General features: G+C 43.5%; 3 protein-coding genes across 3 annotated transcripts in view; 2 read left to right on the top strand and 1 right to left on the bottom strand.

Moving 5' to 3' along the window:
* Window positions 1–6,127: 6,127 nt before the first annotated feature.
* Window positions 6,128–10,087, top strand: LOC143012070 (isoaspartyl peptidase/L-asparaginase). Its single transcript, XM_076165123.1, has 6 exons — window positions 6,128–6,336; window positions 7,017–7,159; window positions 7,334–7,497; window positions 8,092–8,210; window positions 8,801–8,911; window positions 9,604–10,087. The coding sequence occupies exons 1-6, from the start codon at window positions 6,141–6,143 to the stop codon at window positions 9,810–9,812; spliced, it is 942 nt and encodes a 313-aa protein (XP_076021238.1). The 5' UTR covers window positions 6,128–6,140; the 3' UTR covers window positions 9,813–10,087.
* Window positions 10,088–12,178: 2,091 nt separating this feature from the next.
* On the top strand, window positions 12,179–22,718 carry phf3 (PHD finger protein 3). The gene is made up of 16 exons (XM_076164058.1): window positions 12,179–12,309; window positions 13,382–13,632; window positions 14,188–14,313; window positions 14,418–15,810; window positions 16,288–16,567; window positions 16,942–16,993; window positions 17,646–17,721; window positions 17,814–17,970; window positions 18,098–18,214; window positions 18,448–18,576; window positions 18,912–19,062; window positions 19,150–19,339; window positions 19,425–19,572; window positions 19,658–19,747; window positions 19,842–20,037; window positions 20,126–22,718. The coding sequence occupies exons 2-16, from the start codon at window positions 13,398–13,400 to the stop codon at window positions 21,967–21,969; spliced, it is 5,184 nt and encodes a 1,727-aa protein (XP_076020173.1). The 5' UTR covers window positions 12,179–12,309; window positions 13,382–13,397; the 3' UTR covers window positions 21,970–22,718.
* Window positions 22,719–22,870: 152 nt separating this feature from the next.
* Window positions 22,871–24,193, bottom strand: part of eys (eyes shut homolog) — a 139,790-nt gene continuing 138,467 nt past the window's right edge. Inside the window, 1 exon segment of the mRNA XM_076164047.1 lies at window positions 22,871–24,077. Coding sequence (XP_076020162.1) covers window positions 22,888–24,077 — 1,190 coding nt within the window. The 3' untranslated portion in view covers window positions 22,871–22,887.

Below are 24,193 nucleotides of genomic sequence, written 5' to 3'. Positions count from 1 at the left end.
AACTGGCCGCTCAGGTGAGACTGAACGGAAAGAGAGAGAGAAAGAGAGAGAGCCGAGCGTCGGAATGCAACTTACAGCTTCGGGCTACTGAACGGGGCAACCGTGGCCCATCGCCCCCCCGCCCCTCCTCCTCCTCCTCCCCACCACCACCCGGAGCAGAAAGAAAAAAGTACGAATTCTCCACCCCCAGGGTTTCCGAAGTGCTTTTTGGCCGTGATGGTGAGCTGATTCAAAGGTGCGAGTCCATCTCTGCCACCGCCGCTGCTAGAATGTTGCTGCCGCCGTTGCTTCCGTTGCTGCTGATGCTGCCGCTGCTTCTCCTACTCGGCACCCCGCCAGACAACTCACACACACTCTCCCCGGTCTGCAGACTGTGCTGCTCCCCGCCCCCACCCAACACCTCCACAACCACCACCACCGCCCCCCGGCAGCGTTATTGGCCATATTCTGGGGGACTGACGGAGCTGATGGAAAAACAAAGATGGTCCCCACTGCGCGCACACACAACTGGAAATAAAAAAAGAGGTTTGGACGGAATTAGTAGACAACACGTCGGAAAATGTGGACCTGTTCTAACGATACGTATAAAAACTGTAATGTACATAACTTTAATAGGCAATTACCATCTTCATCTTCATCTTCTTCTTCATCTTCTTCATCATCATCATCATCATCATCATCATCATCATCATCTTCTTCTTCATCATCATCATCATCATCATCATCATCTTCTTCTTTTTCTTCTTTTTCTTCTTCTTCTTCTTCTTCTTCTTCTTCTTCTTCTTCTTCTTCTTCTTCTTCTATTTCTTCGTCTTTACACTGATAGAAATCTATAAATCTATAAATGATATTTTTTGATTGTGTATTTATTTGTACTTGCAGCAGGTTTCTTTAAACTCAATGCACTATTAACAAGCTCATAAGCTCATAAACCTGCATAAAGGATAACTAGTGTGTGTGATCTTGAGCAGAGGAATTAAATATAAACTGAAGTGGAAACAACAACAACAACAACCAAGCTGGGACTCAAAGCAGGAATCTTTAACCAAAGTCTGTTCCAACTGAGCTATTCAGCCTCCGTTCAAATCCAGATGTTAATGCACTTTTACCTGGTTAACGTTTGAATCAGAAGGCATGATGATACAATGATGAATTCAATAGGGAAGATTCAATTCAATCTGGTCGGCTGTTTCTGAATCACACCAACACTCACGGTGGTTCTTGATTGGAGCTGAATTTGACCCTTTGGCTCTGAGGCAAACCGACGCAAGACAGTGAAAATCTTGCGTCGTGCCCACTAAACACTAAATAAAGGATATACAGCATCAGGCAGTGGTTCCATTTTCCTCCTTTTCCTCCACCTTTTCCTCACTTCTTCCAGCATACATGAGATGTATCCAGCTAATCAACATCTGGGAGGCACCAGCTCCTAAAAACAAGTCCACACAACTGATTTTACTTACTACTTTTACTACTTACTAATGAAAACACCCTGTGGCGTGCTGTGATACCCGAGCACCAGGAACTTAATCAACTATATTTTAGTACGTATCATAAATTGCATACTGTTCAATATCCTCAGCTCTATTATGTCATAATCTGGAGCCTTGAAAAAGAGGGGAGTAAGAGGCAAAGTAATAATGAACGATTTGTAATGCACTGTTCGCTGCACTGCACTGAGTAATGATTATAGGTGGCACATTCAAAGGACCATAACTCAAAAGAATGCGTCAAAGTCTGAATTCAAATACAATATCTCAAAGAAACAAACCCACACGGTTGGGTGATAACGCTCCTCAAAAACAAAGAGATCCGAAAATAATCGTTTTCATAATCCAGCATCACAGTTCATTAGAGCTAAATGAGATCTGATCAATTGTAGATATTTCTCAGTCAGTTAGTTCATCTTTTTAGTCGTGATAAGCAGAAATAAGCAGTTCTAGTGGGTTGCTTCTGTTAATTGGGACTACTGATGCATGTCCAGTGGTCCGGCACTCTAAAGTGGGAAAAAACCACTGTACTTTCTTTGTCGTTGCCCACAGCACTTGGCACACTGCCTGCATGAGTGAGATTACTCTGCAAGGGCAAATACTGTATTTTAAGGATGAAGATGATTTTCTTCGGTTCATTATTTGTAGATTAAAGTCAGAAACCGTCCTGTTTCACTATTACAGTAAAAGGAAAAACAACCACGCTTTGTTTTTTCCGAGCAAATGCATCCTTTGCGGATGCGTAAAACTGTAAATCGCAGAGAAATCCATCATCAAGAATTCAGAAACAACGCAATTAGAGGAAGAAAAGTCAGGATTTTCACCATCTGTCCTCCAATTTAAGTGAGACAATCCAATTAAAGCACCTACCGGGGGTCAAGGTGTCTGCTCCTGAAGTGTAAATGTGTTTTGCTCTGTACTTGCCAGATAAAAGCTTTACAGAGTCTCATTGAGGAAATGTCATGAGGGTCAACGACGTCTGCACTCATGCTTCTACAGAATGCGTCTCTTGTCCCTCAACTGTGGAATTGAGCTTCAGTTCTGTGTCACAGCAAACATGTGGCTTTACTTACTTACAAATGAGTTTTGACTTGGACTTACTAATGGCCGATTCTATGTCTACCTGACCTTTCGAATAGCTTCTGACTCCACTTAACAGAATGATAAAGACTTGGTGGGAATGACAGGCGCCAGTGTTATCCGAGAGGATAAATGTCAAGTCAATGTGTACTTACTTACTTCAGACACCACAAGTTATGAGTCACAACCAGCTTACGAGCCGAAAACCTACTGAGCCTACTCATGTTGATTGATTTAAAGATTTCACATGTAACTGAATGTCTCAATTTATGTTCCTCCTCAAACATTCATCAATCAAGAGGATTCTCTAATGAATTGTGCGTTTCAGAGGTTATAGAAACACAAATATCATTTTGAGCCGCTATCTAAGCTCTATATCAATATTTTCATGGCATTATTATCCATTTTGAGAGGCTTGTAAGGAGCCGGTATTGATCTTCAAAAGTTCACTCTTGCACATACTCGATAACCTTACAAAGATGGGTGGAGTCCAACAGATCTGTCTTTGCATTTCACGCTTGCTGGACCTTCACTAATGCATCTGTATCCCATTCAATGACTTCTAACAACAACAGTGATGCTAATCCTTAATGTCACCAATGGGAATGATGATTATGACTGTTAATGTGCTTTAATCTTGTAATCCTGTAGTTATGCTTGCAGTTTCACAGTGAGAGAGCCAGACTGAATTAAAGTATAAAATGAACCATCATTTCATGGAGATAATAGTGTTGTGATTAAGATGACGACTTGGGGTTCAAAACATTTGGTCCAGTGTTTCATTCCGACCTCTTCACTGTTCTGCTTCTTGGATACTAGATAACGCACGCACGCGCGCACGCACGCACGCGCGCACACACACACACACACACACACACACACACACACACACACACACACACACACACACACACACACAGTTGACAGTAAAATGCATTAAGAGAAATACAGAGAAATACTTTATAAAATGGACACTATAAAATGCAGAGCGAATACTTTTTCTGCACCTAAGTGAGCATTGTTGGGTACTTGTTGAGTGAGTCAGTGCGCAATGTTACAACATTGATTTTATATGAACTTACTGCCATCTAGCGGTCAGAGTACATCATTGCACATCTCATAGCTGAAGCTGAAGCTGAATGAGGGATTTCTTTTAGACAGAAATGTAATTGATTAAACAAGCACAGGTGTGTACTATTTTCTTTACAGTGTGTGGATGTCTGATTGACAGTTTATTTTGGATTATTTTAGATTATTTTGCTTTGAATGAGACTAAGTATATTATTTAAATGAAATTTGTTTGCTTCTACAGAAATTTACTAAATATCATAATAATCATTTGTAATTAAACAATATATGCAGATATTTTACAAAAAGATAGCCCCTGTTTATTGTTGGAGCTGGTTTTACATCCCGACTTGAGTTAGAACTTAAATAATTAAAAATACTAAGATAATGACAATAAGCAACATTTATTTTACAATGAATTAAACAGTGTTTTTTTTTGCTATCAAATTTGTTTTTTGCTGCATCTCCACAACAAATAAGTCGATTAATAATAACCTTGACGTTTCCAAAGAAATGTCAGATGTTTAGACGGACAGATCAGATCGAAGATGAAAGGAAGGAATCTAATAACAACAGATTTTTCTTTAAGTTCAAAGAAGACTTTAATACTCATTTATTCAATTATAATATAGAACACAATTATTTTCCAAATGAATTGATTTGGGGAAAAAAGTATTTTAAATACTTTAGGTAAGTAAGTATCAGGGAATAGTTAGTTCGAATTGAATGCAAATTCACCCATCCAATTCTTCAAAAGTATCAGTGTCTTCAAGTCTGAACGGCAGATTCCAAGATATCATATGTCCTTGACTTGTTTGTGAATGCATGGTCAAGTGGGCTCTGTTTGAAGCTTTATGGTTTTATGATATTAGTGAGGTTTATGATTTGACGCGACCATGAAAGATTAACAAGATCAACTATCTCAGCTTTTGCCTTTGATACATGAATAACAACAATTCGGCTAAAATTATAAACTCCGAAAAAAATATTGATAGACATTTTGATGGACTTAACCAATATTTGAAGCTGCCAATTTGCATTGTTGATAGTTCGTCGCCCCGCCTTTCCCTTACTAAGCCCCGCCTGCGTGAAGTTAGCCAGAAAAGGCCGGAAAGGAAGGAAGCGTCTGAACTTGCCTGGCGGTGTCAGTAAGTTTACCTGGAGAGACTTGTGATTGTGGTTGCTAGGTGAAGTAACTTTTTTTTTTTTTTTAAATATACATTTGGGCTATGTTATTACGGCTGTGGTAAGATAGTTTCTTACAATTATTGCTTTGAAATCCCCAAGTGAAAACAAGAATTCTGCCACGTGGAATTCTTATGTCACTTTCTTAAAATTCATACGGTCGATCACATCTATCTTATTTTGAAAGGCTTCGCCGGTAAAGTTGCTTATACTTATTGTTGACTTGATACTTGTGCACGTGCAAAAAACAGTGCAGAGGAGCGTCAGTGGAGGTAAGAAAACATCCCATATGAAAATCTTACACAACAAAATACAGCCTGAGTATGTTTTACTCAAACAGCCATCTTAGCTGTGAACATATTTTCAATCAAAGGCCTTGTTAATGGCAGAATAATTAATGGCGTAGAGGAGAGAAAGACAATGACTGATTTATAGGTCAAGTTACATAAAGGTACAACAAGAGATGCATTTGCAGAAAGCAGGATGAGACATATGCAGTGAAGTAACTATCAAGACACAATGAGCTGCAGCTTACAGAAAGAAAAAGACTAACTATAAGCTGATTAGAAGAACATATGCTCCCTGAAGAAGTACAAAGTTCAGATTCTTTGACTTTGTCCCAATAGGAGAACTCTATTAGTGCAAATTGGAATGTTTACCTGGAACTTTGCATATTTCAGGGTCCAGTCGAGGACACAGGCTCCATGTAGAACCCAACTTGTGGTTAGATTTGAAAAAAACAAGTTATTGTATGTTATGATTTAAAAATAAAACAGACAACAACATACAACAAACAGTTACAAAATTGTTTCATACAAACTTAATTGCAGTACACTATAATGTCAAGATTTATGTTTTTTATTTGTATTTGTTTTGTTGTGAGGAAATGGGAAAAAAATGAATGACTAAATAAAAGCCTTGTTAATTTATTCTTTGTAAATCTATTTTCATTTTCTTTAGAATAAAATGGAAAACGATTTAGTGTGTGCAATGCTCCACAAATGCTATTACAAAATACTTTGACTCTACTTAATTTAACAAGAGACAATTACAGCAAGGCTACTTAATACAGATAATCCTTCACTTGTTAATGAGTTGGGCTGCATTGATGCTTATTGTTCTCTTACCCAAGTTCTGAATTAAATTAAAGAGAACAAATGTTGAATATATGGAAATGTTAGAAAGGAATAATCAAACCTAGACTATGAAAAGAAAATGGTAAAACTATGGATAGACTTTAATAGCCCATTCTTCCCTCTTTTCTTGGTCCCGTGTAAGACTTCCATAACACAGTGATGTCTTTTCTGCTGCAGGACTATGATAAAGATGAAACCAGTGATAGTTGTTCACGGTGGGGCGTGGGCCATCCCAGATGAGCTGTCCAGAGCCTCTGTTGATGGAGTAAAAACTGCAGCACGTGAGGGTTTTTCAGTGCTGAAAAGAGGAGGGAATGCTCTGGATGCTGTTGAGTCAGCCGTGAGGACGATGGAAGATGACACCGTGTTTGATGCAGGTACACATCATTTCTGACCGTTTCAGTTTAAGAACAACCTGGTGTCCCTAAGGATTGAGATTATTTACCTCTCTATTTGCAGGCTGCCTCTCTATTGAGTCTCTATTCATACTCTTTCACACCCTCTAAATAAAGGAGGAGCATAGGATGGAATTCACAACTATATTCCCCTGTGTCTCTGTTATCAGATCAACATGGACAGAGGGATGATTCAAAGATGCAATATGTCTGGGGAAATACTCCGAATCACCGGACACTAGTTTGCTTGATCACTCAAACTGAAACATTTTATGAAGAAACTAAAATGTATTAGTAATTTTATGCTCAGATAGGCCTTAACCCCAGAATCAGTTCATCTCCAATTATTATTGCTATTTGGATATCAGTATAACTTTCCCATCGACTGCCAAAGAGCATTATGGGCAATTGCTATTTTCATTGTAAAAATAAAGCCAGACAAAGATGACAAACATTATGATGACATGAATAGTTTTTGAGCCTGCAGCTATGTAATGCTGAGGCTTTGTCTTAGTATTAGTGAAGGATTACACCTGTCTTGCCCTCCAGTTTATTGTGAAGGGCTACAGTGGGACTATTGGCAATTGCGGGGGTCTCATGGGGGGGGTAGTGCTGGCAGTTGTTCCGACACTCCAATTCATTAAAGCTGTATTTGATTGTAGGGCATGGCTCAGTGCTAAATACTGATGGAGAGGTGGAGCTGGATGCCATAATCATGGATGGGAAGACTCTTGGAAGTGGTGCAGTTTCTTCCGTGAAGAACATTGCAAACCCAGTGTCACTTGCACGGGCAGTGATGGAAAAGGTGAAAAGGACATCTCTGATGGTTAGAAAGTATGGAAAAGTTGAGTTGACATCCCGTGTCAATAATAATAACCTATGACCATGAGATATTAATGTGTACAAACACAATCATTCATAATCTCATCAGTTTGTACTTTTTTCCCCCCTCACACGTTTGCTACCATGAAAAGAACAGACTAACCACGTCTTGCTGACAGGCAGAGGTGCAAACCTGTTTGCAGATAGCATCGGCATGGCTACAGTTCCCACAGATACGCTGGTGACTGAGTATGAGAGGAGGGAATGGGAGAAGCAGAAGACATATCTTACTGGAGTGAATGAACTGTTCAATTCTCAGTGGTATGTAGACGCAGTATTATATTCTTATCACCTTCACATTCTGTAGCCCTCAACAATGCAACCGCTTTCATTGAGATTGGATCAGGTTCATTAAATTTGATGGCTGCTTGGCAAATGAATGTCACCTCACCTCTAACCAGTTACTGTATTGTGGCGCAGTTTAGAAAAATGTTGTCAGCTAATAATAAAACAATATCTGGGGAATTAGTCTGGAGAGGCGATCCATGGGTGTGGTAGTGTTACCTGGGCACAAGCTGGGTCGCCTGGGTGAGGGTGGCTGATTGTTGAAAGACTCAATGAGATGAGCTCCATTAACCCAATGAACCTCAGTAACACCACTGTTGATGTGTCTGGGTACATTTCTAGATGTATCCTAAAGCTCTGGAATGCTGTTAGGCTGGGTAATGAGAAATGAGAGCTCTTGTCAGCTTTGTTAGCTTTAAATGTATTCTCGGGTTTCAAGTAAGTGGCAGCTTAACTGTACAGTGTTTATGCAAAGGAACTGTTTGTATACAAAAGTGGCTGTGTCTTAAAACTGCTGGATGTTTCTGCGAACTCTATGAAATAGTTTTATTTGAACCTTTCTTATTGCAGTGCCCATGATACCGTTGGTGCAGTGGCTGTGGACTCTAATGGTAATGTTGCATGTGCGACATCAACTGGAGGAATAAGAAATAAAATGGTTGGCAGAGTTGGAGATTCTCCGATCATTGGTATGTCATTGTTGTCTTATAATGTATTTAGTGGACTGCAGGTCCTGTCATTACTGTGATGTATAAACAATAAGCCCTCAACGCGTTTTCTTATAGTATTTTCGGTTTTTCGAAATAATATTTGACTGCCAAATGTATTACTTTCAGCTTTTGTGTTCCCCTGGACTTGTTGGACAATCTGATTCCAAAAAGTGATTCACATTTGTTACCATACTCAAAGTCTGGCAGTGGCCATGGTTTCCAAATGATGAAAATTATTGGAAAAGAAATTACACATGGTTTAATATTAAGTGATTCTTTGATATCCTTGATTCTTTGATTTTTATTGCAGCTCTTCTTTCATTTCTTTTTTTCCAGTCAGTGCAAAGTTTGAGAAACCAATATTCACCAAGTTGAATTTAAAACAAAAACATAAACACTCTCTCAGCATCTTAACATTACAAGTAAATTCCTCAGTTCAATTATACTCTCTTTCTTCTTTACTTAATCTGCTTTTGTTCGGTTCTATCACTGTAGAATTTGGGGACACAACCATGGGAAAGTATTTTAAAAAGAAGATGTCCCTTTTCTTGTTGTCTCCTGTATGTCAGGCTCTGGAGGATATGCAGACAACCTCAGTGGTGCAGTGTCGTGTACTGGCCATGGAGAATCCATTCTTAAAGTCACCCTGGCACGACTCATTCTTCTTCACATTGAACAAGGTTAAGTATCCCACTTAATTCACTATTTGCATGAATATTACCTCAGAAACATTTCCAGATAAGCTACATCTATTAAAAAAAAAACTGGACTTGCAATGTAATTTATGTACATTTAGGATTCAGTACAGTTCTGCTCTTTTTTCAAGCATTTTTAAGAATACAGTGAAGGCAAAATGGATTTCTAGTAATGGAGTTAATACATTTAATTGGAAAAGGAAAGGGACATCTGAGTTAACTTTTTGTTATCTGTTCCAAAGTACCAAGTCTAAATAATGTTACTAAGTTTTGGCAATATTTTTAACTTGTGGGTGGATATAATCATTCAAATGTATTCAAGCTGAACAGTTTTATTACACCTGGTTAGTTGTGACTTGGGAAGCACTGTTGCCTCTCAGTAAGTCAGAAGGTCTTGGGTTTGAATCATCTGGGTGCTCTGTTTCCGCCCATCGCCCAAAGACATACCGGTTAGTTGAACTTGAAGCTCCAGATTGCCTGTAGGTGTGTGTGAGAATTACTTTGTCTCTACATATACAGCCTCTTGTGCAGTGACTGCTGGGATAAGCTCCAGCCACCAGTGACCCTCTACCTCTCAGTTCTTAAATCATCAATGGACTACTACACCAGAATTCCCTCAGTGTCTTTATTTTGCATTTGTTTGTCCTCCTTTTCTGATTTGCTTTTCTTCCACATAGGTAAAGCTGCGGCAGATGCTGCACAGATGTGTCTTCGCTACATGAAAGAGCGTGTCTGTGGTGCAGGAGGGGTCATCCTAGTTACTCCATCAGGGGAGTGGGCAGCCCAGTTCACCACAGAGCGAATGGCCTGGGCCGCAGTTGAAGATGATGTTTTATGGTATGGATTAGAACCAGATGAAAGATGTAAAGAGCAGCTATTCCAGTAAAAGTTTTAGCGCAGTTTTAACAGACCAGACACACACTACACCAGATTATCTCACATGATTAAACCTTACCATTTATATAACTACTCTAAATGGTGGCCCACAATAGAACCATAGAAGCTCCTGAGAGAGGACTGTAATATGACAATGAAGATGATGTTTAAGTGCGATGCTTTTGAATTATGATGCCATTCAATCGATCGGCGATGTTATGAGCAGACAGCAGTACATTGTGATTGAGTGTGTTGAATTCTTTTCTCAAATCAATAAAAACAACCGCTTCTCTGACATTATCCTGCATTTTTTATGTTCTCAGCTTACAGTAATACAGTAATGTTTCATTTCAATTTCAGTAATTAAGAGCACAAATAAGACGCAATCACCAACTCAAGATTTGCATTTGCAGTATTTACAATGTACTATATTACTTCTCAGTTCCTATTGCTTGTTAACAGGCCAATAGAGCCTCTTTAAGACAGACTGATATTGTGTTATACTTGCCCCTGCTGTCTTCAGGTAAGAACAGAAGCACGCCAGCAGTTTTGACGTTATCTTGAGCTCCTGTTCTGTCCCTGCATTCTTTAAAGAGGCAATTTCTCTTGCACTCTTTAAATCCAGACTATAAACACCCTTTTCGCTACATTTTGACGTAAGGTAATTAAACTGCTGTTATCAGGATGTGAATGTTGTCTCCTTTTGTGCGAGAGTGATGAGCTGGCCTAAGTTTAGTTTTGGCTTAGATAGGCTTAGCTAAGGATGGGAAGGGGAATAAGGCATAGCAGATGTTTCTCTTTCTCTTACTATTCTCTGCTTCCTGGCTGCTTTGCTGTCTTCTGTTATCTGGCATACATGCTCTCTCCTGTGCTCCTGCTAACCTTCCCTCCAGGGACCCTGCACCCTGAGAGATGTTTTCCAGCTCTGTTTTCTACTTCCCCTGGCAGCTGTGATGTCTCAATTCTGAGTAGGCTCCCAACACCAGCAGGGCGTTTAATGGGTCAATGAAAATCCCTCCACCATCTTGCCGTGCTGACATCCCCCAGCCCCCCTCCACCCGTATGTACCTGTCTGGACTTCTGCCTACTATCCCAATGAACTCTCTCTCCCTCTCTCTCTCCCTCCCTCCCTCCCTCCCCCTCTCATTTTCTCCCCCTCCCATTATTATTATAAATTTATACTAATTGTATGTATTATGTATTTAAAACATATGCACAGACAATTGTAAATAAAGGAGTTATCTGACTCCATGATGCCAAATGGTCCATAGTTAATGGTGATTGATGGTACTGTGTTGCTGTGGTTCCACCAGATGATCAACTCCTGGGATGACATTGCCTGTGTAGTTGCATACCTCTTCCTGTGTGAGAAGTCTGTTCAGAGAAACGGTCAGAACTCTGCTTCCTCTCTCTCAGTTGCTCTACCCCATGTTGTACTCCTGCCGCACTTCCTCTGGTCGTGGATGTGAGTCTGCAGAAGGAAAAAGACTTGTTAACATAAAAAATGTGATTCAAAAATTAAGGGCAGCACATTGGCTTGTTGGTAATTGATCAGTTAACACTGTCGCCCAGGTGAAATACAACGTCGGCCAACCTCCAACTAGGGACTTTGCATGTTGTGAGTGTGTATTCACATGGGTTTCCTCCAAGTACTCAAGTACTGTTTAAGTATTCTTTTGCCATATGTAGTCTTGCCTCGGGCACCAAGTGACCCAGTGCATCAAAGACATGCAGTGTAGGGGAATTGGAAATGCTGAATTCCCTGCAGGTGTCAATGTAAGGACAGCTGTCTCCGCGTGTCAGCCATGACACTGACAGGTCCGTTAACCCCGCCCCTCAGACACTGACACCCCCGCCCCACCCCACCGTGACCCTGAATACGATAAGCGGATATAGAGACTGAATGTGTGGATTTAAAATCAGCCAAGGATGGACTACATGATGTCTGTATCACGATTTGCTGATTTGCAGACGTTCAGTACAAAGGGAGAGTTTGCAAATCAGGTAACGCAATATAAGGAAACGTGTCCGCTGGTGGAAGTGAGTTTGGCAATAAAACGTTACTCCCTGTAAACACTGCCCCACGTGATAACAGAAGCGTCCAACAGCGATGACTTGATTGGTCAATGGTAGTCACTTGACACCAAAAGGCTGTGCTTTTCCACGATTTCGCACGAATTTGGTTATATAACTGTAAATACAGACTTCCTAACTCCTACCCCTCGATATATACGTATAACGCCTACCATAAAACATAAATAAACTTTGAATATTGGTAAGGTTTGCGCACTTCTGGGAGCGGTTCCTCTTTCTCGCTCCCTATTGGCTGTAAGGTTCTGACGCCCCGCCCTGTTGTCGAATCACGGGTGGGAAAACAATCACCCTGTCAAAGCGCTTTGCAGCAGCGGGACGAATGACGGACGATTAGAGGAAGTTGTGTGGAGCTGGGAAACAGCTGTGCTACAATGTAACCTCACACAAGTTGAATGAAACAGTACAAATAACAGGTGAGACCCGTATGTTCATAATATAGCATATTTCAAAATAGCAGAAGCGGAAAGCGGACAGGCTCGCTTAATGTTAGCTAGTTGCAGTATGGCTACAAACAAACTTGGAACCAATGGGCCTACGCTAACGCGAGCTGGGTAGCATGTGGAAGAAATGTGTTATCCGATTATCATAGACAAAAGCTTACATTTCTAGCTCTTATGCTATATTTTGTTTATTAATACGCTGGTTATTTGACAGAAGAAATACGCACCAAACCTAGCCTTTAGCATTAGTCTGCTAAGTTGAATTACATGGTCGCAAGCTCGAATGAGGGTGTTGTTAGCCGTCAGGCAGCGTTAGCAGGCTAGCCAGTAACGGATCCCTATCAAACCTAAGTTACACATAATCACTCCAAACGAGACCTGATATTAAAAAAGGTGTTTATTCAGCCGATAAGTCAAGAGACCCCGCACCAGCTGATCGATGTCTTAAGTTAGCGTGTAGTTTGTGCTCGTGTTGCGTTCGCGTTCCATCCCTTGGCCTGCTTGAGCTTGTGTTTGTTTGCCTAACTACCGTTTGCCATAGCTACGTTTGCACTTATCAGAAGATTCCCCGTGTTTACCATCGATCCGTTACTTCGGCGTCAACGTGGCCCTAGAAGTTAAACAATATTAACCGATTTGGTTTATTGACCTACGGCGTTGCTAACACAGGCTTAACATACGGGATTGATGTTATCCAGACATGAAGTTTGAACCATCTTATTATGGGTATTTCTATCAGTAAATATAAGATTGGTGTTTTGATTTAACCTTTAGATGTCGCTAAATAGACGGATTTTTTAAATTTTGTATTTTATTCAAACGACATCTTGTTCGTGTTTAACCCTCTTATCCTGACTTTTCAGCGTCGAAGCTGTGTTGGATTAGAGCAATAAGCCTCTTCTGCATTGACTTGATGATGCTCTATATTGCTGTGTATTATAGTTGCTCTCATCATTTGCTGGATGATGCTTTGATGACAGAAAATTGATCAACAGTGAACTATTTAAAGGCCACTGACGCTCTGACTCTTCTTGTTTACCTGCAGGGAGGTAGCAGCATTCATGGATACTGTGGACACGTTTAACCATTTACTACCCAGTGACCAGTTGGATGACTCCCCACTAATTGGCCCGAATTTGGAATGTGAAGCTGGTAAGGAGTCTGGAGAGGGACTCCTGCTGGAAGACTCACTGAAGAACATGCTCAGCGACAAAGATCCCATGCTCGCGTCGGCCAGCTCTCACTTCAATCTGCTGGACAATGAGGAATCTACATTTCCAATGGATAGTTCGACAGGTACGTGCGGCGACTGAGGTTGGATTCTGTTGTGTTCTCAAGCGCAGTGTGTGTGTCACTTCGTGCTTTCTGTGCAGCTGCATCAAGCGTTGTGTTAGTATTGCTCGCACACGTAACACAGCTTTATTTCAGGTTTTGTTATTCAGATGTTCTCTGTAGTATTTTTGGTAGTCAAACTGAAAGCTTTTCAAAAGTATCATCTACCACAAGATCCAAACTGCATTAAAGCTTCATTCACACAAGTCGTAATACTCTATTCTGCGTTTGGTTGGGGGGGGGGGTGTCAGATTCAGTGTCAGATTGGTTCACACCTGAGTCAAAGTCCAAATCTGATGCGAGATAAAAAGAAACTGCTCAGAAAGAAAATGCGGTCCGTATCACATGCAGGCAATATAGACAGATGTTGTACAGTTCAGCTTGTTTTGTTATGGTAGCTGTATTTTGAAGACTTTGAAAACTTTTACACGGCTTTATTTGGTAACTGATGCTGGTTTAATATGATCCCCCCCCCCCCCCGCGTTTGTAAACAGATACTCATTTTGTGTTTGTTCGCAGGTCTTTGCGACGGCTCCACATCCACAGGCCTCAGTGGAGCCGCCGGCGAATTGACAGTTTCAGACTCTCTACCAGTCAAGCGGCCAGTCGGCAGACCGAGGAAACGTCCGCACAATTTAGAAAGCGGTAAGGCCTTTTATCGCTCGGGTTGTTAATTCTTGCAGTACCTTCAATAAGTGAATGAATGAATGAAAGTGTTTTCTACATCTTGCTTCTCCTTCTTCAAACAGAACAGAGTGGTGACCAGGATCCTGCCAAAACCTCCGCCGGCGTCGTGCTCCGAGGAAGGACGAGAAGCAGACCGGGCACCTGGCAACCCAAGTCGTTTTTAATCGAGAAAGGAGTTCAGGGCTCCCAGCTGAAGAAGGAGTTAACTCTGGGAGGGCGCGTTAACGTTCACGACCTCGAAGGCGGATTCTGGCTCAATCCCACCGTCGAACTGAGGCGGCTGACGGTCACGATCGGAGGATTCAGGATCGAGTTACTCCCGGGACCCTCTTATGCGGAAAACGCCGACACGAGCCAATTGCCGTGCTTAGAAGACGGTTTTTCATACGCCGGAGACATCGAGTTCACCATGTTACACGAGGGCACCGTCAGTGTCCAGAATTCCGTTTCCGAGAACGCAGCACAATTGGACGTAGTCGAGAAGTGCGGCGCTAACGACGCACCTCTCGGCCTGGGCCCATATGTCAACCCTAATGATGTTCAGACCGCCAACGGGACTGTTATGAACACCTCCGAAGAGGCAAAGTTGGAGGGTGAGGATGATAATAGTAAGCACAAAATTGTCAGCAGCACAGAAACAGATGGCGCCAAGCAACAGCTAAACACTGAGAACACTGCAGCTTCTGTGAGTAATAAGACGGATAGTAAAGAAAAGGAAGAGGCCGGTGCCAAAAAACTGCTTAAGCCCAAACAAGAAATGACTCCTAACAAAAATAAGGGCTCTGATTTATGCAGACCGAGCAGCACAATCAAGGGACATAAAGTATCTCTAAATATGCCACCGAAAGTCATTGAAAAAGTGGAACTGAACAATATGAAAGCACTTAAAGCCGTTAAAGTCGCGGTTCTCAAAAGGCCCGCAGAGAACAGCCAAGGCGAGCACGCCACTAAAGTGCAGCGAGTGCAGGATGCGGGGCAAAGTAAAGAGAAGCCCAAGTTGCCGTTGAAGAAGACCGTGTCGTCCGGAAGCCGTTCGGGCGATCAGCAAGCGCCAAGCAAGCCTCCCCCCGTGCACGTCGCCTCTCCATCCAAATGCCCCCCGCCGTCGCACCTGGCTCCAAAGGCCGAGGCCGTCCACCCGCCGCCGAGCCGCCCCGCCCCGGCTCCCAAGGCCGAGGCCGTCCACCCGCCGCCCAGCCGCCCCGGCCCCTCTCCCAAAGCGCCCGAGGACGGAGTGCAAGTGGCGGAGAAGCCCAAGCCGAAAAAGCCCGAGAAGATCCTCCTGAAACCCAAAAGCAAGAACGTGAGGAGCATCTCCGTGGACGAGCCGCAGCTGTTCATTCCGGACAACGCGCCCGTCGTGAAGAAGGAAGCGGCCGATGAGGCCGCCAACAGCGACAGCGCATGGGATGGAAACAACTGCTGCGGCCTGTGCAAGAAACACCACAACAACATGTAAGCGTCAGACGTTTCATTTAATGCTCGTCTGAAGTTTGTCACCACCCAAACCTGGATGCTGCAGGGAAAATGTTAGTTCCACCCATTGAACAAAGAGCCTACAACCCATTCATACTTTAAATTGTCTGCCAATACAGAAAAGTGTAAACTGCAGTCTAATTAGTAATTACTATTACTCCAATGGATGCTTGGACATTAGTACATTATTGTGAGTGTAATGTTCAGACGGTCTTAAGCAGTTTAGAATCAAACCTATCTTTTTGAAACACTCACTCAAGACTCTATTTAGGGAAGCATAGTAACTTGCTAATGTAGAGCAAAATATGTGGACAACTCTGGACAAGGCAGTTAGAAATGCCTCTAACTTCACCAATAAAGGTAGAATTTGCACCAAAGTTTGAGTCCAAAGTTCAGAAATGTAAATAGTTCATAATGGTTTTTTTGTTGTTTCCTATCTGACGTTGCTCGATTTAGGTTCATGGTCGGCTGCGGTCGCTGTGACGACTGGTTCCACGGGGACTGCGTCGGACTGGACCTGACCAAAGTGCGCGAGATGGAGGAGGAGGACCAGATGTACGTTTGCCTGAAGTGCTGCGAGGACGAAAGCACCAAGGTGGAGCCGGAAGTCCCGAGCGTGGCCAAACCCGAGGAACCCGTCAAGAACGAGCTGCAGGACATCAAGCCGCCGCCAGCCAAACCCAGACATGGACCCTCCCAGTCGCTCACATCTGGGGGGATGAGGCCAGTAAGGAAGGTGAGTCTCATCGGTTAGGTCCCGGGACGAAAAGGAGAGCATTTCTTGGTGATAACATTGGAGAAACGTAAATGTTTATAATACGCAAAGGGTGTGTTGTGGTTTGTGTCCCCAGCTAATGCATCCTCTGATATTTATCATAGCAAGTCTTACCACAAAGTAAGGGTTTGTTGCAGTTACTTTGTAGCACATAGGTGTTTTGGTTGTCATGGTGCACTCACGAGTCTTCAGTACCGTTCCCTCACCCGAAACTCACATTTTCTTCAAAACAAACATTTTTTTTAAGTATTTCATTGTAACGTGTTGTTCTTTAATTTGAAGGACTCTGCTGCATGACTGTATTATGTACTGTCTGCGTTTGCTTTCCGGCGTAGGACTCCGAGAGAAGGACGTCGACTGAATCCAAACATTTGGCACATAAAACAGGTATTTGTTGGGATGTTACAGTTGGTTCTTGTGTTCCATGTTGACATTGAGTTACTGGTACAATGGAAATTCCTCTTCCTTAGCTATTTTGTTGAAGAAACCAGATTTAAAAAAGCGAGATTTTACCCCCAGAAATGTCTCCCCACACTGTTGTCATTTAAAGTTGATTAGGGTTGATGAAACTCTCATATATTATAGATTAATTACACCCAAAGTGAAATATTTCAAGCCTTTATTTGTTTTAATTTTGATGATTATGGCTTACAGCTCATAATAACCCCAATCTCAGTATCTCAGGAAATTAGAATATTGTGAAAAAGTTCAATATTGTAGCCTCACGTTGTCACACTCTAATCAGCTCGTTAACTCAAATCACCTGCTGAGGTTTCCTGAGCCTTTAATTGTCTCTCAGTCTGGTTCAGTAGGCGACACAATCATGGGGAAGACGACCAGATTTATTAAGATGTACATGTACTTAGATGAACGTAGCTCAGTGTCATTTATTAGATATCTGATAACACCTCCTCTGAACTGCACCTCACAGGTCCCCCCACTTGCTCATTAGAAGTGTGTGTGTGTGTGTGTGTGTCTCACCTTTTTGTGTTGTCGTCGGAGCTCATCCCAAACGTGACACCAAATTTTTCATCCGCAGCTTCCAAGAAGGTTGTGTCTGTGGAGCAAATTAGGCGAAACGTGCGAGTTTCCCTGAAGGAAATTCTCCAGCAACGGTTAATATTGAACAATTAAAAGCTAAATCAGCTCTGTAGTTGCTGGTTCGTGACCTGTTTGTTACAAATCTGCCATGTTTCCACGTTTTCAGGCTGAAGGAATCCAATTTGGAGATCTCGTTGGAAAGAGCGTCCGAAGTTGCCAAGAAGACGGAGCGAGAACTTTTCCACCTTTATAAAGACACGGACAACAAATACAAGAACAAATACAGAAGCTTAATGTTCAACCTCAAAGACACGAAAAACAACGTAAGCGTTAATGTACAGTGTGTGTTTTGTGTATGAGTCGGATTGGGACGTTTCTCAGACTGATAGTCTCCAAGTTTACATTTTCTATTTTGCAGTTAAAGTTGATTTCGATCGCTTTCTTTTTCAGGTCCTCTGTAAAAGGGTTCTCAAAGGGGAAATCTCTCCAGCTAACCTGGTTCGTATGAGTCCCGAGGAACTGGCCTCTAAGGAATTAGCAGCGTGGCGGCAACGAGAGAATCGACACGTAAGTAACACTTTGATCTGTCGTTTCTCAAATATCGACACTTAAATTCACATGATGGATAATTATTCAGGTTCTGATTTGAGGTTTATGGCTTGAAGGAAGTGAGGACGTTTATATTGTATCTTTTAAGATCTTTGTTGTTGTGTTTATGAATCTAAAAATGGATGCATTTTAGTTTGAGAACAACTCTGTAGCTCCACCAGAAAAAAGCAATAACTCTTGTTATTTTCCAGACGATTGAAATGATTGAAAAAGAGCAGAGGGAAGTGGAGAGGAGGCCCATCACTAAGATCACACATAAAGGTGAAATCGAAATTGAAATTGAGACCCCAGAACCGGTAAAAGCACCTGAGACCACCAAGGTAAGACACAGCTGGAGTACGACATGACATCACATCTCTTATTTGTCATCTCTGACATTTTGAAGGGAGGCATTTTTGTCGCGCTTTTGCACACTTTGAAGCGGCCGCACCGTTTCTTTTTGAGCCCATTCATATTTGGCATTTTCTCCAACTAAATTAAATTTACATTTGCTTGAAACTTCTGTGTGAAATCAAATAGAACAGAGGGCAAAATTGAGGGGGAAAAAAGCGACACTCCACACACCGATCTGAAGCAGAGAAAGGTTAATGCATATCCGACGACGACTTCTGAAGTATCATTCATGCCTAATTGATATTTGTGTGTTTGCTTGAAGCTCGAGCCACCGGCCAAAACGACAGATGCCTCAGAAGCCCAAAAACAACCAAAAACCCCAGAGAAGAATGCGGAGAACACCAAGACTGATAAAGACACGACGGACCAACACAAGTCTCACTTATTTGATCTCCACTGCAAGATCTGCACAGGTGAACCGAGTCAAAGTCTTTGATCCGGTTATTTTCTATCTAGCCTGGCTTTGACGTCTCATTTGATATGCTTCTTTTTGTTGAAAGGTCGTATGGCGCCCCCTGTGGAAGAAGTACCAACAAAAGTGGTGAAAGTTGCGACAACGGTGGTAAGGAGGCAGTCGACCAAAGCAGAAGAGGCGAACAGCAAATCTCCAGGTGCGACCGAGGAAGACCTGCACCTCAGCGCTTTGGAGGACAGCTTCCAAATCGCTCGGCCGACAAGCTACGACGGAAGGTACGCGAGGGTTTCATCCCCGATTCTGACCTGCATCTTCTCACACAGTCGCCGCATCGCTGCTAAATGTCACCATTCTCCACAGGTTGGAACACGTAAGCGGGCGAGACGAAGAGAACGCTTTCCTGTCCGGCCTCAAAGCGCTCTGGAGAGGATTCCTCAACATGCCCTGCGTGGCGAAGCTGGTGACCAGAGCGTTCCCCGTCTCGGGCATCTTAGACAACTTGACTGAGGTAACGAAGTGACAAGTGAATGTCGTTTTCGAGTTGTTTTGGTGTTTGCACGCTGACGTTTGGTGTTTTTAACAATGTTTCTCAGGATCTTCCCGACAGCGTTCAAGTCGGCGGCAGGATCAGTCCACAGACGGTGTGGGACTACTTGGAGAAGATCCGCGCAACAGGAACAAAAGTGAGTCTTTGTCTCTGAATCCCCCAACCTGCATGTGACTTCATTATGCACTCTTGGACTAAACACCGAGGATGTTTTTTGCTTTCGTTTAAAGGAAGTGTGCCTGATCCGCTTTGCCCCCGAGACGGAGGAAGACGAGATCTCCTACACGCTCCTGTACGCCTACTTCAGCAGCCGCAAGCGTTTCGGCGTCGTTTCCAATAACCTGAAACAAGTGAAGGACATGTATCTCATCCCCCTGAGCGCCACTGAGAAAGTCCCACACCAGCTCGTGCCTTTTGACGGACCAGGTAACTTCCCCACCCCATTTGTTTCTGCTCTTAATTTCCCTTCTCTGAAACACTGCAAATATGTTTTAACCTTATTTTGGTTTCCCAGGTTTGGAGAACAACCGTGCCAACCTTTTACTCGGACTCATAATTCGCCAGAGACCGAAAAGGGATTTCATGCTGGTGGGCCTGAGTGAAGCAGTGAGGATCGTACCTGAGATAGAGCCCCAGAGCATCTCCCCCAAAGAGACGCAAGTCATAGAGGAGAAGCTGTACCTGTCTTCCTTAACGGCCGCGCCTACAAAACAGAGGGACATAGCGCTTGTTGACATCGTTCAAGAAGCCGAGGAGCCGCCGTTGGAAGAATCCTCTGTCCCCGAAAAGCCGAATAGCCAGGAAGCCCAAAAACCGCTGCGCTTTCTTCCGGGCGTGTTAGTCGGCTGGGGCGGGGAATTGCCACCCTTGCCGGATTTCGGAGGCCTGCCCGCAGTGGCCGAGGAACCTCTGAAGAGCCCCCCACCTCCAAAGGCAGAGGCTCTAATCCCCGGACTGTCCAAAAGTCCTGCAGGCGCCACACCCAGAGACCGATACGTCATCAAGAAGAAGGAAACAAAAGCCGTTAAAGCTGAATCAGACCAACCCAGCCAAACTATTGCATCGCCGCCGCCCTCATCAACATCATCGTCAACACTATCGTCATCGTCATCATCGCCATCATCATGTACCGCTCACAGCCAGGCAGCAAAGGAGGCGCCGGTCACGACCCAGGCCGTGTCTGTCTCTCTGAAAGATAAGCCTCCAGATGTGTCCACTGAAGCGTTCCTGACAAGCCTGTCAACAGCCCCGAGTGAGAACCAAAGTGCCGCCTCAGCAGACGCCGGTGACGCCGGCCTCCCGTCTGAAAGTGAAAAAGAGAAGCCCGAAGGGAATTCTCCGGCTCAGCCCAAATCCCAGGTTGTCGCAGATCATATAAAACCTCCTTTAAGCGGGATATTGAAAAAGACGTCGGCATATTCCAGCGTGAAAGAAGATAAGAAAACAACAGAGCTGCCGAAGAATAAAGTCAACCAGCCAGAGGCTTTGAGTCCAATACCTGTTCCCGTGTCGAGCAGCACTAGAAGTGATCCCATTGTACCCGTTCAACCCACACATGTTCCTCAGGCGCAGCACAAACACAAGGAACAGAGCCAAACTAACATCAAGCCTTTGCATAGTGAAGTGGAAGCTGCCGGTGTGTCCCACGCTGGTGCTGCAGCGGCGGCTCCATCTGTCTACCACCCTGAAGTGGAAGGACCAGAGGCAGCGACTAGTACTGTTCCAACTCCCACAGAGGCCTCAGACTTGCTGCAAGACTCGGTTGCGGCACCGGCTCTGTCAGGAAACAACACCGCTGCACCTTTTCCTCCTCTTCAGCAGCAGTCTCAGGTATCCGGCAGCTATGATGACCCGTCTCACCCATCTCACCCCTCCTCCGATACTTCGTTCACCACAGACGCACAGGATCAGAATCCCGCCAAGCAATGGGCTGAGGACGGTGCTTCACACGCTCTCCCCGGACTCGACGGTCAGTATCCTGAGAGTGTCACCGAATCGTCGGGGCAACCGTCCTCCCAGGCCAAGGAGGACAGGCGTCAGGACGAGCGATACGTCGACCCGTGGGAGAGGCCGCGGCACACGGAGGACAAAGACTACAAGAGGCACAGAGACTCCCACCACGGCAAAAAGAGCAAATACCACGAGCGCGAGCGGGGGAAGAAGCACGACCACAGTTACGAGGACAAGTACCGGGAAAGGAGCCGGTACCACGGACACTCGGAGAACCGCCACGGCGACAAGAGGCGGGAGAGGCACCATAGCGACGACTACAGCAGCCGCCACAAGGACAAACACAGGCACAGGCGGGACTCTGATTATGAGAACGGAAGGAGAAGTTCAAAAGACAGCTACTTGTAATTTTCTTATTTATTTTTCTATTTTTTTTCTAGCAAATTTGGGGTGGGGGGGAGGGGTGCTGTAACTTTTGTCCTATGAGCTGGCCGGTAATCGAACCACTTTTGTTGGATATAGAGCGCCCCCTAGTGTGTACCAGTCTGGGCTTTTTGTGTGTACACGGGTCTGCAGTTTCTAAGTGTTCCATTTTAATTCATTTACAAGTCGAGCCAAAATGAGGAAGCCTTTTATTTGAAGTATTAAGACAAACATAAATTTACTCTTTGGAATTCCACATAAGTTTTCAATGGTTGAGAAATTCAATTTTTAACATTTTAATATACTGCTGTGTGTGTGCGTATATATATATACTGTAAAATATATATATATATATATATATTGGTAAAAGACACAGAAATGGACCATTTGGTGAGAAGTTGAACTTTTGCATTTGTGGCATGAATGTAACGGAGCAAAACAATGGACAGATCTGCTTTTCCCCCACTTAAATTTCCTTTAAATCGTTCATATTTTATAAACATAACTTTCTATTGAATATGTCTGTACATTTTGGCTTGTAATATTCAAAAATAGTTAAAAGTTTGCCTTTGCACCTTGTGTTTCTGTACAGTTCATAATAAAGCTAATCCTTTTTTATTGTTGATTATAACAGCTTTGATTCTTTGCACGCTATGAAAGGAAAAAGCACCATAACACCGTTTGTTACCACATTAAACTACTGACTGAATCTCTGCCAGCGTAGAAGTTTACATTTTTGTTTTTTTACATGATTACGGTGTGTTTGTAGTGCTGCCATAAACACTGAAAATGTCTAAATCAAGTTTGAGTTGTAATATGTATCACTTTTAAAACGAGCTTTATTCTAAAACAAACATGTCACAAGTGAAATGTATAACTACTGGAGATTGAAGTTACTTATGACTATTGACTTCCTTCATAAACATTAAATCCTTCGCCGATTTGGAGAAACTGCACGAGGTCGTCGTCGTCAGTCAGGTGAACATTTCTCAGATTTCCTTCAAAGCCCTTTGAAAACAACCCCGATGTCACCGATGATATATTTCTGTGTAATTCAAATCCTCCAAAGTAAAGCTGACCCTCGTAATTCAAGGCCACGTAATGTTCAAACGGATCCACGTCCTCAAAAAGGATTCTCTTATTGTCGAGGAAAACCTGGATCACCGTGCTGTTTAAAGAAACGGAGACGCGGTGCCACGCGTCGCAGCACAGCGTGGCGTTCCTGAAGGTTAAAGGAAGTGAAAGTCTCTCTCCGAGGTTTACGGCGACTGTGAGGTGGCCGTTCTGAAGCCCGACTGCAAGGTAGTCATCATCGTGTCCGGCTTTACCCATCCACATAATTAAACTGTCATTTGTGCTTGAGGAAAAGCTGAACGACACCCGGCTGTATCTTAAATCCCTCGTGCTGTATTTCGTGTCCCAGTATTGCACATACGAGTTTCCCACAAACTTCAGAGTATCGGTGGATATTTGTTTGTCACAGTGCCTCCCTCCCCATCCAAAGGAGCACACACAGCCGTATGACGTGACATCAGATGGAACACATACTGAACCGTGCTGGCACATGTTGTTAACGCAGCTGACTGACTCGTTACACACGGGGCCAGTCCACGACGGGGTGCACGTACATGTGAATGAGTCATTGCCTGTCGCCCTGCAGTGACCTCCATTGTGGCACACCTTGTACCCGCAGGCTGTCCCATCCCAGTCCCCTATGTTGGCTCCACTAAGAGCCCCCCTCTCCGTCAGATCAAACTCGTAGCCATTGACAATCAGCTCTCTTAATCCACCGGTGAACCCCGTTGGCTCGCCTTCAGTGGCTTCTGAGGAGACTGAGCTCAGGGAGGGCAAACCCCCAACAAAAATGTTTGTACCAACATCAAGGGTGGTCATTCCCTCAGTCCTGTTCTCCCTGACTTCCTTGCCATCCAGACTGAGGAACCCTTGGCGCCGGGTTCGGCCGGCGTGCACGGTGTGCCAGGTGCCGCCGCTGGTGTCCACTCTGTCCACAGACTGCAGGATGTGGGTGCCATCCCCTAGATTGTACCTCAGCTGGACGAACCCTGATGTCAACAAAAGGCAAAAGAAGTCTCCTGCAAAAAGAAAAGAAAAGAATGTAATTGGAAATAAAAGTGCATAGAAGTATACATTTGATTCATGGTCCTAAAAGTTATTTCATTTTGCCAAACAACATCTTTTATAACACTTA

The sequence above is a fragment of the Genypterus blacodes genome, unplaced genomic scaffold, assembly GCF_046128005.1.
Source record: "Genypterus blacodes isolate CSIRO-AG114 ecotype Tasmania unplaced genomic scaffold, CSIRO-AGI_Gbla_v1 ptg000012l_1, whole genome shotgun sequence".
NCBI lineage: Eukaryota > Metazoa > Chordata > Actinopteri > Ophidiiformes > Ophidiidae > Genypterus > Genypterus blacodes.
Note: the sequence above shows the minus strand (reverse complement) of the source record. Positions and strands in the feature narration are given on the sequence as shown.